The sequence below is a fragment of the Xyrauchen texanus genome, chromosome 37, assembly GCF_025860055.1.
Source record: "Xyrauchen texanus isolate HMW12.3.18 chromosome 37, RBS_HiC_50CHRs, whole genome shotgun sequence".
Taxonomy (NCBI): Eukaryota; Metazoa; Chordata; class Actinopteri; order Cypriniformes; family Catostomidae; genus Xyrauchen; species Xyrauchen texanus.
Genome location: NC_068312.1, coordinates 18,711,859 through 18,729,155, shown reverse-complemented (window position 1 = coordinate 18,729,155; position 17,297 = coordinate 18,711,859). Strand labels below are relative to the sequence as shown.

Here is a 17,297-nt window from a genome sequence, read left to right as displayed (position 1 = left end):
ATTTTTATTGAGTATCATGGACATTTACTGGTGTTGAGAGAATCCAGGACCAGAACTATATATTTTTTTGTATTGAAAATGACCAAGCAGCATCTTTCTGGCAAGCAAGTGCTGGCGGCCTGGCAGTCACTCTTACCTCCTGGTTAAATTCCACAGCCATTTGTGAGAGAAGTGATGTGAAATAGCTTGAATTCTGCAGTAGAATCCGTCCTGTCACCCCCAGGTACATAGACATAACCACAGGATACCTCTGAAGTCAAATACACAAGTATGTGTAAGCAGTGAAAACAGGAAACTGTACCGTTTCAATGAAATTATGTTAGTGTACTAGGCCTAGTGGACTATCCAGTGTTCAAACTTACTTCGCCTTCAACAATCCCCCGTAACACAGCTGGCAAAAGAGGCTGGAACATATGGGAGCCCAACATAGGACTGACTTTTATGGCAATTTCAACAACCTACAGGAGGAGAGAAAATGTAAATGGTCATTTCAGACAATATGTCACAACTGGAAGTGGGCATGAGAAGAAATAAAAAGTTCAATGGCTTACAATTTCCAGGCACCCAAAAAGTTACACAACATAACAGCTTAAAAATGTTGGTGGACTTTTAAACCTTTGGAAAGCAGGTATATGTGACTAGAGAGCAGGGTTGGAAAGTGGGGATAAATAGAGGCTGAACCATATAAAATGCAGTGTAATCTTCTAGGCGGTAAACTGGTGATGAGCCCTAAACATGTATTTAACATTGTATTTAAATGTTGCACTGTTCATCCAAGGTTTGAAATCATAACCCAGTCTCTATATACATTTATAAAAAAAATTTAAAATTAAATATTCAAATATATACTTCGATATTGATATATTTGCTCTGAAATTGCTTAAAAGTTTGAAGATATTGACCAATCAGCCACTGTTGCAAAAATGTTTCAAAAAGTGTAACGCAAGAACTAAAAATGCAGTAAAAACCTAGTAAAAAATAATCAAGGCATGCTCCTAATATCTTGGTGCCAGACACCACAGGACACCTTCAGGGGTCTTGTAGAGTCCATGCCATGTCAGTGCTATTTTGGCAGCACGTGGAGAACCAACGGCATATTAGGCTGGTGGACAAAATGTTTTGGCTCATCAGTTTATACACAGTACATATTTAATCAACATATTTTAAGCATTTTAAATTCATTGAGTGAAAACACTGTTTCAGTGAATTTGAAGTTCTCAAATACATCATCATATTTCATATTTAGGCTTAAATCCAGCAGTTAGTACTGCATGCCAATGTCCTGAGTTCGACAAAAAATTTTCAAGGTTGAATTTTTGATCTACTTCAAATAGGCTTCAGTACTTAAGTACCGAGCAAATATACATGAGCCTAATGTGAACTGTAAACATAATTAGAACATGTAATATCAATATGCATCCACGTCTTGTTGTTTTTTGTTGCTCAGGAGTGCCGAATATTTTAAGACATCATGTGAAGCTTAAAAGAAATGCATCTTTGAAAAATGTCTCCTAAGACATATGAATTCAGTTATTTTTGTTGTGCTGGGTCTAGCTTTATTTAGCGCAAAAGACATTTGTCTGAACAGCCCCTAATTCTCGATTACCTCAAAATGCATAACTGCTCCAAAAGGGGTGGATAGGTTTGTGGTTAGAATTTTGTAGTCAGCCTACTTTTAATCTCTAGGTATTGGCTTGAGAAGAGCTCTTGGCAGCACAAGGCTATTACCCTCCCAATTTCACCCCACGATGACAGGATGCTGAATGAATAGGTCCCTCTAGGGGTTCTATGGTTCTCATTTTTTGGTCTCACACAGAACCGCCTAGCAAAAAGAGCAGCACTTTGCTTTGGTAACAGAGGGTAAATTAACGCTACTGATGTGTCTGGATTGCAGCCATGAGTATAAAGGTTGAGCTGGCAAACTCCTTGATACACACTGCTGTGGGAATTATGCCACTAAAAAGGTCTTAAAGAGAAAAAATAAAAACAAACAAAAAAAGTGCTTTCTGTACATGTTTGGTTACATTTCATAATGTATGCATGTTAAAGTTACACCTAAATGTCTGTTCCAGTGAAGGATGATTTAGGGATAATACACCCATAAAATTAAAATTATGTAATAATTTACTCACCGTCATGATGTTCCAAACCCAAAGACTGACTTTCTTCACTTAACACAAAAGTTAAAGAATGATAGCCTGTCACCATTCACTTCCATTGCATTTTTCTCTAAAATATTTTAATGTATGGAGAGTGTAAAATGATGAGTAAATGACAGAATTTTCACTTTTGGGTGAACTGTCCCTTTAAGACTTTAAAACTTTAAAGCCATAAATTTTAAGACCTGAAAACCCCCTTTCATGTATTTGCTTACATTTAGTAATCTTGTCTCCAATTTAGTGAGCTCATCTAGACAATATCTGAGAAATACCACTCTCAAATCCCAGCACACAGACAATAACTGACCAGATGAGTTCAGCAAAACGGCAACGATGTTTCCCAGAAAAGGAGCTGGGAATTGACAGCGCACGATGCATGCCAGTGGTCAGTGTGTGAACATCCAAAGATGCCCCAAAGGCTTTCACTTGTCCATGTTCCAGCTGCACATTTTGCCCTTCAAATCAATCATAAACTACCATGTTTCCCTGCGGATGCCCTGGCCAGGGTGGATGGGATTCTGAAAACATTTTCCTAAACCTCACTGAAATTGCTCAAATAAGCCTGACAGACTGAAATCTAGGATTGTAAATGCCCTGAAAGAAACAGTTACGCTAACAAACAAAAGTGGAGAGAAAGATTTTCAGTGAATAACTTCATTTTAGATAATTTCCTTGCATAAAACTAACATGACTTCAGAAATCTCAGAAATACAGCACACAGGTCATGAGGGCTATTTAAATGGTAAACTTCTCTTTTTTATGCTCCAAAAAAGAAACTAATTCTTAAAGGTTTGGAAAAATATGTGAATGTACAAATTATGACAGAATTTTAATGTATGAGTAAGCTATGCTTTTAAGCCTGACAATTCTTATCCACTAGGTAAGCAACTGTGTGCGTGTCTGATTTTTGAGCACTCTTAACAGAAGAGTCTCCAGAATAGTTCCACTTGAAAAAGGTGACGTCTGTCACAGAAGAACATTAACAGTAATGTCCTTGAACCCGATGCATCGAAAGCAAAATGACCTGTCTCCTCTCATTGACCTTAAGCTTTTGACTCAAGTAACATCTCTCTAAATAAAGTTACTGAGACGATGGCTCATCTTACCGTTCATTTATTATGTCAATAAAGTGAAAGTAGCGCCTTCTACATAATGCTGATGATTTAATTAAAACGTTAATTAGTAAGTTACAAAGCTCCTGTCCTTGGGACTCAATGATTTATGTACAAAAAACATGGCACCTGAGGAGTCAGAAGTCAGGGAATATGCTGCAAGATTAATCGAATTGCTGCCCACATGTCTGAGAGTTCCACTGCCTACACAAATGTTTTTAATTGCATACAGAACAGTTTTCATGTATAGAAATCAAAGGTGATCCGTGGAGAAGGTTGAAAGTGTTTGATATGTATAAACCCTGCAAACCAAATATTAAAATGTTAACTGATGAGCCTTTAAAGGAAAAGTTAAGCCAAAAATATTTATATTTTTACATAATTTATTCAAACTTTTGTCATTCCCACCCCCTATTTTTTTGTGACCGAAAAAAGGATGTTGGGTAGAATGTGTGACTGCTCTTTTCCAATTTTTCTGAAGTCATTCAACAGCTTTGAATGAGGAACAGCCTGAAATTTAAGTAGTTGTTCACTGATAATCTTACACTCTACCGTAGTTCTCGAATCAAATTTGCAGTGGTGTTCCACATCAATGACATCAAACCTGGTGTGACATATCTATAGGCAACATATTTGAATTCAAGATTCAAAAATGTCAGTTACAAAAATGGCTGAGGGGAAAATAATCAGTGACTAACTAATTTAATTTCAGATTGCTCTTCACTCAAAGCTATTGTTTATATAGGTTGTTTATAGGTTTCAAAGACCTGGATTACAGCACACACGTCAAAGGGATCATTTTTTAATTTATTTTTTCAGTATAAATAACCACCCACTTTTGTTGTATGGAAAAGAGCAGCTCAGACAATCTGCCAAAGACTTTCTTTTGTGTTCCATAAAAGCAAGAAATGGTCTGAAACAAAATGGCGATAAGTAAATAATGACAACATTTTCTTTGTGTCTGAGAATAAATGATAACATTATCTTTCACTTTTCAAAAATCATTCCTTGTTTGAATATGCAAATAGTATGGTCAGTTTAGTAGTTTTCCTTTGTTTCTTTTGTAAAAAAAATTACAATCATAAGACAATTTGAAGGAAAAGGAACTATGCAGACTAAATGGTTTCAGAAGGCTGTTGATTTTGCCATGCATACTTTTTCAAACACAGGTCTTCTCACCATAAAATGGCACAGAACAAGACTTTATATCAAACTGTCAAAAATATGTACAGCTATGTCACAGATAACCTTAGGCTCATTTTTTCCAATTATGTTACACTTCACTCTCATGGAACGATGCTGCCTATTGGCACAATCAAATAGAGCGCACACACAAACACACCCTTGAATTCCACGTTGCTTAAAACCAGAAGAGAATATTACTACAGTTAATCACTGAAGTTTCAAACTATGCAATAAAGAGATGACCGAAGATACAGACATACAGTAGCATGACCTTATAACTAATATGTATGTGTAACGGTTACCCTGTCTTGTCCCTCTGTTGCCCTTTGTTTGATGTTAACCCGGTGTATCTTTCCCTCCTGAGTTCCCTGTTCGTGTCTACCCTGGTCAGCTTATTCAGTTTATGTTTCATTTCCCCATCGTGGGTTGTTACTTTGTGTTTTTCCTGTGTTGTTCACTTAATAAAGTTCAACTGCGTTTGGATCCGCATCTCCTCGTCTGCTTCCTTACTCAAGCATAACAGAACGATCGACCAACTATGGATCCAGCAGTTATACGGGCCAACTGCCGGTTGCTCAACCTCAAACAAGAGGGCCGCCCTGTTGAAGACCACATCAGCGACTTCCTCACGCTGGCGAAATTCACAGACTTCCCGGACTCAGCCCTGGTGGTCTTCTTCAGGGACACTACACGGTTCACCGCCGGCAACGCTTGGTTGGACTCTCCACGACTTCCTGGAGGCGACCTTACTGGTCTGCGGCTCACCCTACACCGTGGTCTTCGCCGAGGAGGATTCCACCTCTCCTCCCACTGTGGTGACTCCCCAGTCGTCCTTGGCCCCACCTGTCAGCGAGCCCGTCCCCACGCCAGTCGCCTTCCATGAGCCAGCGCGGCCCACTGCGTCTGCTCGGAGGAGGGAGAGAAGACGGGCTTCCGCCTCCCGGCCCACGCCTGCCCCGGTCTGCGAGCCAGAGCCCACGCCGGCCCCGGTCTGCGAGCCAGAGCCAACGCCGGCCCCGGTCTGCGAGCCAGAGCCCACGCCTGCCCCGGTCTGCGAGCCAGAGCCCACGCCTGCCCGGTCTGCAAGCCAGAGGCCACGCATGTCACAGTGAGCCGAACCAGCGCCTACGGCCTCTACCGTCAGCGAGCCTGAGCCCTCGTCAACCACGGTCAGCGAGCCTGAGCCCTCGTCAACCACGGCCAGTGAGCCTGAAGCCACGCTGACCAGGAACAGCATCCCAGCCTAGCCAGTCGCATCAGCCCGGAGGAAGAGGAGAAAAGGAGAGGTCTCTGCACTCCAGCCTCCGCCTGCCGCAGCCCCATGCCCTAAACCCCCCTTGGCTCTGCCCTCAGCGCCCGGCGAACCCAAGCCGGCGCATACCACGGTAACCCAGCCAGAGCCTGTAGCCTCGACCATCCCTGAGCCAGCGCCTGTAGCCTCGACCGTCCCTGAGCCAGCGCCTGTAGCCTCGACCGTCCCTGAGCCAGCGCCTGTAGCCTCGACCGTCCCTGAGCCAGCGCCTGTAGCCTCGACCGTCCCAGAGCCAGCGCCTGTAGCCTCGACCGTCCCAGAGCCAGCGCCTGTAGCCTCGACCGTCCCAGAGCCAGCGCCTGTAGCCGTGACCGTCCCAGAGCCAGAGCCAGTAGCCGTGACCGTCCCAGAGCCAGAGCCAGTAGCCGTGACCGTCCCAGAGCCAGAGCCAGTAGCCGTGACCGTCCAAGAGCCAGTGCCTAAAGCCGTGACCGTCCAAGAGCCAGTGCCAGTAGCCATGACCGTCCACGGGCCAGAGCCAGTAGCCAAGACCGTCCAAGAGCCAGAGCCAGTAGCCAAGACCGTCCAAGAGCCAGTGCCAGTAGCCATGACCGTCCAAGAGCCAGCACCAGAAGCCTCGATCGTCCAAGAGCCAGCACCTCTCGAGTCTTCCAGGGCTCCTACTCCCGAGCTTTCCAGAGCTCCGCCATCCGAGTTTCCCGAGTTTTCCGAAGCTCCGCCCTCCGAGTTTCCCGAGCTTTCCAGAGCTCCGCCCTCCGAGTTTCCCGAGCTTTCCAGAGCTCCGCCATCCGAGTTTCCCGAGCTTTCCAGAGCTCCGCCATCCGAGTTTCCCGAGCTTTCCAGAGCTCCGCCTTCCGAGTTTCCCGAGCTTTCCAGAGCTCTGCCATCTGAGTTTCCCGAGCTTTCCAGAGCTCCGCCCTCCGAGCTTCCCAGAGCTCCACCTCTCAAGCCTCTTGAGCCTTCTAGGGCTCCGCCTCCCAAGACCCTCGAGCCTTCCAGGGCTCCGCCCCTCAAGTCTCTCGAGTCTTCCAGGGCTCCGCCCCTCAAGTCTTCCAGGGCTCCGCCCCTCAAGTCTTCCAGGGCTCTGTCTCTCAAGCCTCCCAAGCTTTCCAGAGCTCCACCCCTGAGCTTCCAGCCTCCCAAGCTTTCCAGAGCTCCGCCCCCTGAGCTTCCCAGAGCTCCGCCTCTCAAGCCTTCCAGGGCTCCGCCCCTCAAGCCTCTCGATCCTGCCAGGGCTCCGCCCCTCAAGCCTCTCGAGCCTGCCAGGGCTCCGCCCCTCAAGCCTCTCGAGCCTCCCAGGGCTCCGCCTCTCGAACCTCTCGAGCCTTCCAGGGCTCCGCCTCTCGAGCCTTCCAGGACTCCGCCCCCCGAGTCTCCTACGGCTCCGCCTCTTGAGCCTTTTACGGCTCCGCCCCCAGAGCCTCTCGAGCCTCCTGCAGCTCTGCCTACGGGGCCTCCTGTGGCTCCGCCCCCAGAACCTCCTACGGCTCCGCCTCCAGAGCCTCCTATTGCTCCGCCTCTCGATCCACTCAAGCCTTTGGCTGGCACTCAGCCCTCCAGAGCCTCCCGAGCCTCCTATGACTCGCCTCCCGAGCCTCCCACGGCTCCGCCTCTCGAGCCACTCAAGCCTTCGACGGCACCGCCTCCGAGCCTCCCGAGCCTCCTACGGCTCCGCCGCTCGAGCCACTCAAGCCTCGACGGCTCCGCCCTCAGAGCCTCCCGAGCCTCCTATGGCTCCGCCTCCCGAGCCTCCTCCGGCACCGCCTCTCAAGCCACTCAAGCCTTCAACGGCTCCACCCTCAGAGCCTCCTACGTCTCTGCCCCCAGAGACTCCAGAGTGTTCCTGGTCTCCGCTCCTAGAGTCTCCCACGGCGCCGCCTACCCCGACTCCTGAGCCTCCTTCGGTTCCACCTCCTGAGCCTCCCTCAGCTCCGCCTTCTGGGCCTTCACCTCCCTCGGCTCCGCCTCAGAGGTCCTCCTTGGCTCCGCCTCACGCGGCTCCGCCGGCCTCCCCTGTGGCCACTCCATCTCCTAGGCCACCAAAACCGGCCTCTGTCCTGTGGTCATCTCCCAGGTCCCCTGAACCGGCCCTTGGCCCACGACCACCTCCCAGGCCTCCTGACCCGGTTCCTGTCTTGTGGCCTCCTCCCGGGGCTTCTGACCCTGTTCCCATCCTGTGGCCTCCTCCCAGGCCCCCTGACCCAGTCCCTGTCCTGTGGCTTCTCCCCAGACCTCCTGACCCAGCCCCAGTCCCGTGGCCTCTCCCCAGGCCCCCTGATCCAGTCCCTGTCCCGTGGCCTCCACCCAGGCCTCCTGACCCTGTTCCCGTCCTGAGTCCTCTCTCCTGGCCTCCTGACCCAGTCCCCGTCCAGTGGCCTCCCCCCAGGTTCCCCAAACCTGTCCTTGCCCGGTGGCCAGCTCCCAGACCATCAAAACCTGTCCCTGCCCGGTCGATACCTCCCTGGCCCCCTAACTCTCATCTTCATTCGTGCCCTCGTGGACTGTCTCATTTCCCCCCCGGACTTCCTATCTGCCCCTGGCACCTCCCGGACCTGCCTGTCTTGCCCTCTGTGCCCCCCGGACTTCCTGCCTGCCCAGTGTACCCCCCTGGCCTGCCTGTCTGCCCATGTGCCCACTTGTACTGTCTGTTTGCCCCTGGTGCCCTCATGTTGTTCTTGTGGAGTTTTGTCTTTTGTTGTTTGTTATCAAGGATCGTCTGGTATCCGATCCTTAAGGGGGGGGGGGGGCTATGTAATGGTTACCCTGTCTTGTCCCTCTGTTGCCCTTTGTTTGATGTTAACCCGGTGTATCTTTCCCTCCCGAGTTCCCTGTTCGTGTCTACCCTGGTCAGCTTACTCAGTTTATGTTTCATTTCCCCATCGTGGGTTGTTACTTTGTGTTTTTCCTGTGTTGTTCACTTAATAAAGTTCAACTGCGTTTGGATCCGCATCTCCTCGTCTGCTTCCTTACTCAAGCATAACAGTATGATGCATATAAGAAATTATCCAACCCAGCTTAATGACTTCATAGGTTGAAAACCCAAATGCGTAAACACTGTAGCACTATCAAAACATTGTTTCTTTGAGCATCCCGACTAGTCCGACACAGAAATTGCAACAACCGATAGAGGGAGTTTGACAGAACTAGAGATTGATATGGTTTTAATGCCAGATACAACACTGATTATTTTACTTTCAAACACCAGATAACAACAACTAATTTCTAATTACAGCTTTATTTCTGCTTTTATACACAATAATTACTAAACAATCCATTATTAATCTCTAAAGGTGAACAACCTGCTTTGAGACTATTTTAAGTCTTTTAGAATCAAAGACTTAGCACAATGTCTTCCATTACACAAGCTAATATTTGTTTTGGGCTGTCTAAATTCATAAAAATTCCAATATTTATGAACCAATAAACTATTAAGGGAATATTCAGGGTTCAATACAAGTTAAGCTCAATTAACTATACTTGTGGCATAATGTTGATAACCACAAAAATGATTTTTGACCACCACTTTTTCAAAAGTATAGCCACAGGACATAAACAAAATAAACTCAGCAAAAAAAGAAATGTCCCTTTTTCAGGACAATGTATTTTAAAGATAATTTTGTAAAAATTCTAATAACTTTTTAGATCTTTATTGTAAAGGGTTTAAACAATGTTTTCTATGTTTGTTCAATGAACCATTAACAATTAGTGAACATGCACCTGTGGAACGGTCATTAAGACACTAACAGCTTACAGATGGTAGGCAATTAAGTTCACAGTTATAAAAACTTAGGACAGTAAAGAGGCATTTCTACTGACTCTGAAATATATATATATATATATATATATATATATATATATATATATATATATATATATAAAAAAGATGTGCAGGGTCCCTGCTCATCTGCGTGAACGTGCCTTAGGCGTGCTGCATGTAGGTATGAGGACTGCAGATGTGGCCGGGGCAATAAATGTCCATACTGTGAGACACCTAAGACAGTGCTACAGGATGCACAGCTGATCGTCCTTGCAGTGGCAGACCACGTGTAACAACACCTGCACAGGATCAGTACATCTGAATATCACACCTGTGGGACTGGTACAGGATGGCAACAACAACTGCCCGAGTTACACCAGGAACGCACAATCCCTCCATCAGTGCTCAGACTGTCCACAATAGGCTGAGAGAGGCTGGACTGAGGGCTTGTAGGCCTGTTGTAAGGCAGGTCCATACCAGACCACCGGCAACACCACCACCTATGGGCACAAACCCACCTTCGCTGGACCAGACAGGACTAGCCAAAAGTGTTCTTCACTGATGAGTCACGGTTTTGTCTAACCAGGGGTGATGGTCGGACTCGCGTTTATTGTTGAAGGAATGAGTGTTACACCGAGGCCTGTACTCCGACTCTCAGCATCATCGGACTGAGCTTGTTGTCAGTGCAAGCAACTGAGCGTTGAGCACTGCGTTACAGGAAAGACATCCTCCTGCATCATGTGGGACCCTTCCTGCAGGCTCATCCTGACATGACCCTCCAGCATGACAATGCCACCAGCCATACTACTCGTTCTGTGCGTGATTATCTGCAAGACAGGAATGTCAGTGTTCTGCCATGGCCAGCGAAGAGCCCGGATCTCAATCCCATTGAGCATGTCTGGGACCTGTTGGATCAGATGGTGAGGGCTAGGGCCATTCCCACCAGAAATGTCTGGGAACTTACAAGTGCCTTGGTGGAAGAGTGGGGTAACATCTCACAGCAAGAACTGGCAAATCTGGTGCAGTCCATGAGGAGGAGATGCACTGAGTACTTAATACAGCTGGCGGCCACACCAGATACTGACTGTTAACCCCCCTGTTCAGGGACACATTATTCTATTTCTGTTAGTCACATGTCTGTGAAACTTGTTCAGTTTATGTCTTAGGTGATGAATATTTATGTTCATACAAATACTTACACGCTAAATTTGCTGAAAAATAAAAGCAGTTGAAAGTGAGAGGACGTTTCTTTTGTTGAGTTTGTGTACACATGAATTTCCTGTGATAAATCGCTAACTAATCTTTTCTGTGTTCAGTTTTTGGCAAATTTGCAACTTCGTTGCCATGACGATGTAATGTCAACAAACCCTAAAATGATTGTAAAAATTACAATTTAAACAACTTTAAAGCACAAATAATACAAGTGTTTTAACAGAAGAATTAATGGAAGTACTCATATAAAATCATAAGCTTCAGATTTCTGCCTTTAAACCCTCCAAAAATTGGCCACATTCACTTTCTTTGCAAGTGCCTCACTATAACCACATATTTTGCTCTTTTTTTTTTTTTAAAGGAGGGACGAGTCAATTTATTTTTGTGGTAATCAACATTTTGCCCCAAATGCTGTCGATTGAGATAAACTTGTATTGAGCACGGAACATTCCTTCAAAGGGGTCATATAAATGGTACATGCACTTTTTCAAGTTGATTGTACTGAAATGTGTGTTGGCTGTGCCTGTACACAACCATCCTATTATGATAAAAATCCATCCAGTGTTTTTGTTTTAATCTCCTTATATATTTTCCCCTGCCTCAAATCGAGCCTTTTGACCGTGTGACGTCACACGGTCAGACGCCCCTCCCAGGATTGTTGATTGACAGCAGTGTTTCAACACAGACCCGCCCTCGCTCGTGAGCGAGCTGTCAATCATAGTCCGTCATCATTGTTGATACACTGGAGCAGAACGGCGTCTAAGCGATTGTGGTGTTCTGTTCTTCGGTGTAATAACGAACACAGCAGTCATTTTGATGTTCCTAAATCTGAACCGCTGAAGACGCAGTGGTTGAGTTTTGTTTACGATGGGAATATTCCCCACGAGCAACGTCAATGCGTTCATGTTTGCGCGAATAATTTTTCACCAGACTGCTTTATAAACGAGGGTCAGTATAAAGCTGGTTTTGCTAAGAAGCTGCTGCTGAAAAAAGATTCGATACCAACTATTTATATTCCCTCTGCACCTCCAGAAGTAGTAAGTGTAACGTTTATTAACCTTTATATTAATCTTTGCAAATCGCTTGCACGCTTCATAATGAATGTGGCTAATGTTTACGGAGGGGCGGGGTGACCAAAGCTCATTATCATTTAAAGTCATATGCACTGAAACGGCGTGCTGAAATAAGAGCTGTTTTTGAGCAGGTAAAATTAGTGTTTTCTTAAAATACTAATGAGAATTTTTAATAAAAGTATATTACAAAGTTTTCATTTAGACCCTAAAGATTCATATTAACTTGTACAAAAATGGCATTATATGACCCCTTTAAATAGAAAAGTGGAAATATCGCTTAAAGGTTTCCCTGTAGGTGTTGTTCTACCTGTTTGCCCAACGAATGGCAAAATGGGAAAACAATTTGAAAACAGAATTTACACACTTCAGCTTTAATTATAAATAATACATATTCAAAAACACAAATGCCACTTTGCTACCAATCTAGCTCTTTCTGCCAGGGCACAAAGTGTGTTTTATCCTAAATATCCAAATTGGCTTTGGGTCTCCGATCAGCATCTGCTAACCTATGAAGCACCAGCTGGAAGCCAAAACTAAAAGCTTTATCTCTAAAAGCAGCACCCTGGCAACAGCTCTACAGCACTACAAAGAGGACCCTCTCCTTGAAGCCCACATCAGTCAGCCATCAGCCACTCCAATAAAAGAAATATCTGTACAATAAAGCCCAATTTGTGCATTGCTATTTAAATCAATTAAACTGGTAAAAAATATGTTGTTAAAGTATCAGGGTGCCACATGTAACGCTTTCATCCTTTCATCAAGTAGAAATCCACCTAAACTGTTGGTCTGGCAATGACATGTGTAAAAAACTGAAAAAGAGAGGGTGGTGTCAAAGAGCACACCACTTTTGTCAGATCTAAGAGCTTGAGTGCATAATTTAAAGAAAGAATTGTCGAAAAAGTCTTACTCAAGAATAATAATTAAAAAAAAACATTGGATATGGCCTACTCAACCCAAAAAGACAGTCAAAGCCAGGGCATTTCATTTCAAAACAGAGCATCATGCATACTGGCACAAATGAGCAAATTCGAGGAAGGATGGATCAGGCTATTTGTGAAGCAGTGAGTCATACCTTTAGAACATTAACTTGCCCCTCATTGGTGATGTCTCTCAGCAGCTCACAGAAAGATCTGCATAGGGCTTCAGCATAGTTCTACGGATAACAGGGGAGAAAGTGGTGAGAGGCACCACAGTAGGGGTCATTGATTAGCTTTGATTATTCACAACAATCACTAAGGATGAGCAAGACTATCGACTAGTCTATTAGAGAGGTTGACCGTTTCACCAAGATTTCTTTTAAATGAAATGTATTCAAGGGATTTCATTTAGAAATGCAACTCTCAGAGAGGATTTTAATGAACATGACAGTGTGCATGACTGATGCATCTATAAATTAAAAAAACATTGTCACTACAGCATTAAAATACCACTTCTGTTAAAATCCATCGCCTTCAACAATACATTGACAATTACAGTCAAATGTCAATCACATATTGGGTTCAGTCAGAGCTATTTCTAAATGTACACATGCAGACTGACATATTTGGCCATTGCATTGCACCTTGAGCAATCAGTGCCAAATGTTTTAGAAGATGCGTCTAATTAAAAGTAGTTACATTTTTTAAAATGTGTCTCAAAACCGCTGCATTCTGTTCCATTCCGTTGCACTCCATAAATCTGTTTTTGACCACAAAAAGCATCCTGTGTGAATGGCTTCTAATTTATGTTCTTCCTGCTCTCTGCAACTGTGGTTTGGCGAGGTACGCTGTCTGTAGTAACAGATTTGCAAAAATGGTAGTATATTAAGCTTTAATAAGCTTTAACCGCAACAATTTATATACAGCTCCAATTGTTTTATTGCATATTTTTCTTTATTTCACAGTGCTCTGAAATACTAAATTCTGAACGGTCAATGGAGTCATCTAGCGGTCTGATATCGCTGAGTAACAACCACACATCCAGGAATTAAGACATAGCAGACCGGACATCAGGGTATTGAGAGACATCTTTCCTGCTCATATCAATGTTTCATGTCCATTTCTTTGTTTATTTTGAAAGTAGTCTTGTAATAGGCTGGATAACAAGCAATCAGATGGTCATTTTCATAAAATAAGCAACTTCTATTCAGCTGTGCATTCGCTTTATTGTCTATGAAGATACACGCTATTTAGTACAAGCTTTCCTGTGCATTTTCTTCAATGTCTGTGCAGATGTACAGTAAGAAGTAATTTTACATTAATGCTGTTGATATAGCTGATTAATGTCATATATATAGAATGCGTTTGTGAAAAAACAAAAAGGTGATTAACCCATTTTTTGTTTTGTATTGGGGTATTTTGCATGCAAATTAAGTGTTTATTCAAGACCATAAAACAAGATACATCGGCAGTGGTTGGCTTAAACACAGCAGTGGTAAAAAAAACACTACAAAATTGCCACCGCAACAGCCATATTTTCATATATCCTCCATGGTAATCTTTTGAGAAAAGGCACACAAGGTTATCACACTTCATTAATACTGCTACTTACATCCTCTTTGAATGCCTTTTGTACACGTACCTGTAAGAAATCTGTTGCTGAGAGATAAATGTAGGCATTGATGATCTGTAAGCACGTTCGCACATTCTCGGAGCTCAGCTCTGAAAATGAGAAAACAAAAAAATGTAATTATGATTCTGAGGAGAAGCAATATCAGCTAGCAATATTTCAGAGAAAAATAAAAGTCAGGAGAACATGAACACACAATGGTGACAGAAGAGAGAAAAGAAATATCTGGAAAGACATGAAAATGGTTACATTTCATACAATTCCACAACAGACGCAAAAGCTGTCACTCATCAAGAAGTCACACTCCTGGTGATACAGACAAGCTAGAAAGAAAAGAACAACAGCAGCAGCAAACACTATCTTTGAATCATTGTAACGCACTGGAGGCCTTGCAACTAGTCCAAACTAAGGGTAGTTTAGTCCGGCCACTAGCTGATGTGTTGACTTAAAAGGATAAATTAAAATAAATTAAATAGAATCTCCTTCTGTGTTCCACTAAACAAAGGAAAGTCATATGGATTTGAAACAACATGAGGTTGAGTAAGATTGATATCTAGGTGATATCAGATTTTTATTTATTTATTTAAGTGTGCATTATTAGACTTGCCAGAAACAGTCAAGTCTGCTGATATTACACGGAATATAGCAAGTCATTTACGTTAAGTAAATATTGACCCTTAGACTAGTTGGCTACTTTTCTGGATGACAAGTCGACCAGAAAATACAAGCAGTTATGCAAACCCTATTTCAAACAAGTTCTATTTCTCTTTGTCGGGGCTAGTGTAGCTTATAAATCATGTTACACTACAAGTTGTGAGTCAGGAGACAATCATTAAGCAATTACACGAACAATTAAACTGATACACTGTGTTTTGGTACAAAAATGAATGAACAATGATTGTGGTTTCTATAGAGCAGCTACAAGAAAGAAGCAAAGTCACTCATCTACCACTTATCTTTCTATTTATTGCTACAGCTGCTTCGGAATCCAATAATCACCTTGACGCAGTACTTTTAATTAGAGGCTGCAACTGATCTTATTAAGCCTAAAATTGAACTGTGGCTTTTATCTTGTTAAATAAGACTGATAATTTAATAGAATCTTTCTACATGATTTTCATTGGACTTCCAGGGGTTATTCATATTCGTTGAAATCAGGACAATGTGAAGGCTGACGGTCCCGGAAACAACCCTGAATGCAGCTTTGGTGACCTCAGCTAAAAAAACTGTGCAAAATCTCTCTAAGGCTGAACAGGATTTGGGGGAATTTCAAGGGCTTTAGTATGGTGTGACCCTTACACTGTTAACAGTAATGAGAGATGGCAGAATCACTGCTTCAATTGTGCCTGAAACTGCGGTGTCTCATTTTTAACTTTTCAGAGGTCAAGAGGGCCCCTATCCTGCACAATCTCTCAGCGGCACAGATATAGACAAACACCATTTTTACCACCCTCAACTGATGATCAGAGGATAAAATTGCTTTTTTAAACTGCTTAAATTCAAACGTGACACCACAAGCTTGTTTGACAGCTGAATGGACAGGAAAATACACAAAATCCAGTGTGTATTGTGAAAAGTGGAACGCCTTCCTGGGCTAAAATTGATAGTGCCAATGCTAAAACCAATCTTTAAAAGGTGAAGTTCATAATTTCTGTGCTACTAGCATCACCAAAAGGAATTGCATTAATAATGACTGTTTTTAAACAAGGTTCCGACATTCCCGTCTGCTATTGGTTAAGCAAAAAGATAGTGCCTCCCAAAACTCATAAAATTGTTTGAGCCAATGTTGCTGGTGACGATGCTCAAACATATTTATGTTCAGGGAATCAGATTACAAATGGCTTATCTATAGTTGTTTTCCAAATAATGGACAAAAGAGTATTTTAAAATCTAAAACATTAGCCTACACACTTCAGCTTTAAATTAATTATAATTTTTTTCTGTCATTAAGCTTGTTCATACAATCTGCATACAGTTGACATGAAAGCCAGACAAGTAACATGCAAAATGTATATAATAAGTATTTGTACAAGCAAGTCATACACATTATACAAGTAAAAGTTTCCTTTTGCTTGGTTTCAAGTATTGTGTGTTCAAAGACGAGTCCCAGGCATTTTAATTTAATGTCTCTTAAAATCCTTTGTTATTTACAGTCAGTTGGTGATCAAAATGTTAAAAAGAAACTTTATTTCTCATCATAAATTGCTTTGATGAAAGAACCACTGTGCAATTTCTCTCTCTTTAATGTGCGCTGCACTCATTCAACTGTAAACACTTTGTAGCTGATCTCTTAAAGACACAGTACCAGATGTCTCAGTACCACAATCACACATTGTGAAATATTTTACCAGCAGAAAACACAGTAAATATGAAATAATTTAACAAATATGCTTGTGCCGCATCTATGCAAGGGTTTGGCAAACATTTTTATTTTTGCATAGTAGTTTTGATCTAGTAGCACTTAAATAATTATTTTTATAATATGATTATCGATTCTATTTTCCATTAGGTTTCACCCTTGTGAATATTTTATTAAAAATGTGTATAAAATTGCAAACCGTGACAACAGCTATCATTATTAAAAAAATTATTTCATGTGAAACTTGTAAAGATTAAAAAGCTCAAAAGCAAAATATGAAAATAAAATTCTCGCAACATCTCGCATATTACATGTTGTCAAAAGTCTGGCAAGTAAAAACAAACATTTACTAGTCAATAGTGATTCTTTCTCCAACATGTCCATAGAGGGTTGGTATTACAAATCTTTTATAGTTCTTTGAGGCTACATTGTTTCAAGAATACTTTTTTTTTCTTATACGGTCCACCTAAAACATAATTTGTCTACTCCCAAAAACCTGCATATTAAAAAACAAAAATACAGCAAGAAATATGCATTTACATGACATTAGAAATCATTGTGTTAGACCCTGCTTTTGAAGTCAAACCATGAAGAGGCATGTGCACAACACCCGCACAAAT

The 17,297-nt window shown here is 42.9% G+C and overlaps 1 protein-coding gene across 3 annotated transcripts in view; it reads right to left on the bottom strand.

Moving 5' to 3' along the window:
- The window catches only part of ipo11 (importin 11), a 180,953-nt gene that overhangs the window by 41,143 nt on the left and 122,513 nt on the right, over positions 1 to 17,297 (bottom strand). For all 3 annotated transcript variants that reach the window (XM_052107933.1, XM_052107935.1, XM_052107934.1), the window contains 4 exons: positions 14,331 to 14,410; positions 12,844 to 12,924; positions 363 to 458; positions 137 to 250 (listed from right to left, as the gene is read on the bottom strand). In XM_052107933.1, the coding sequence (XP_051963893.1) occupies positions 137 to 250; positions 363 to 458; positions 12,844 to 12,924; positions 14,331 to 14,410 (371 nt within the window). The remainder of the gene's footprint in view (positions 1 to 136; positions 251 to 362; positions 459 to 12,843; positions 12,925 to 14,330; positions 14,411 to 17,297) is intronic.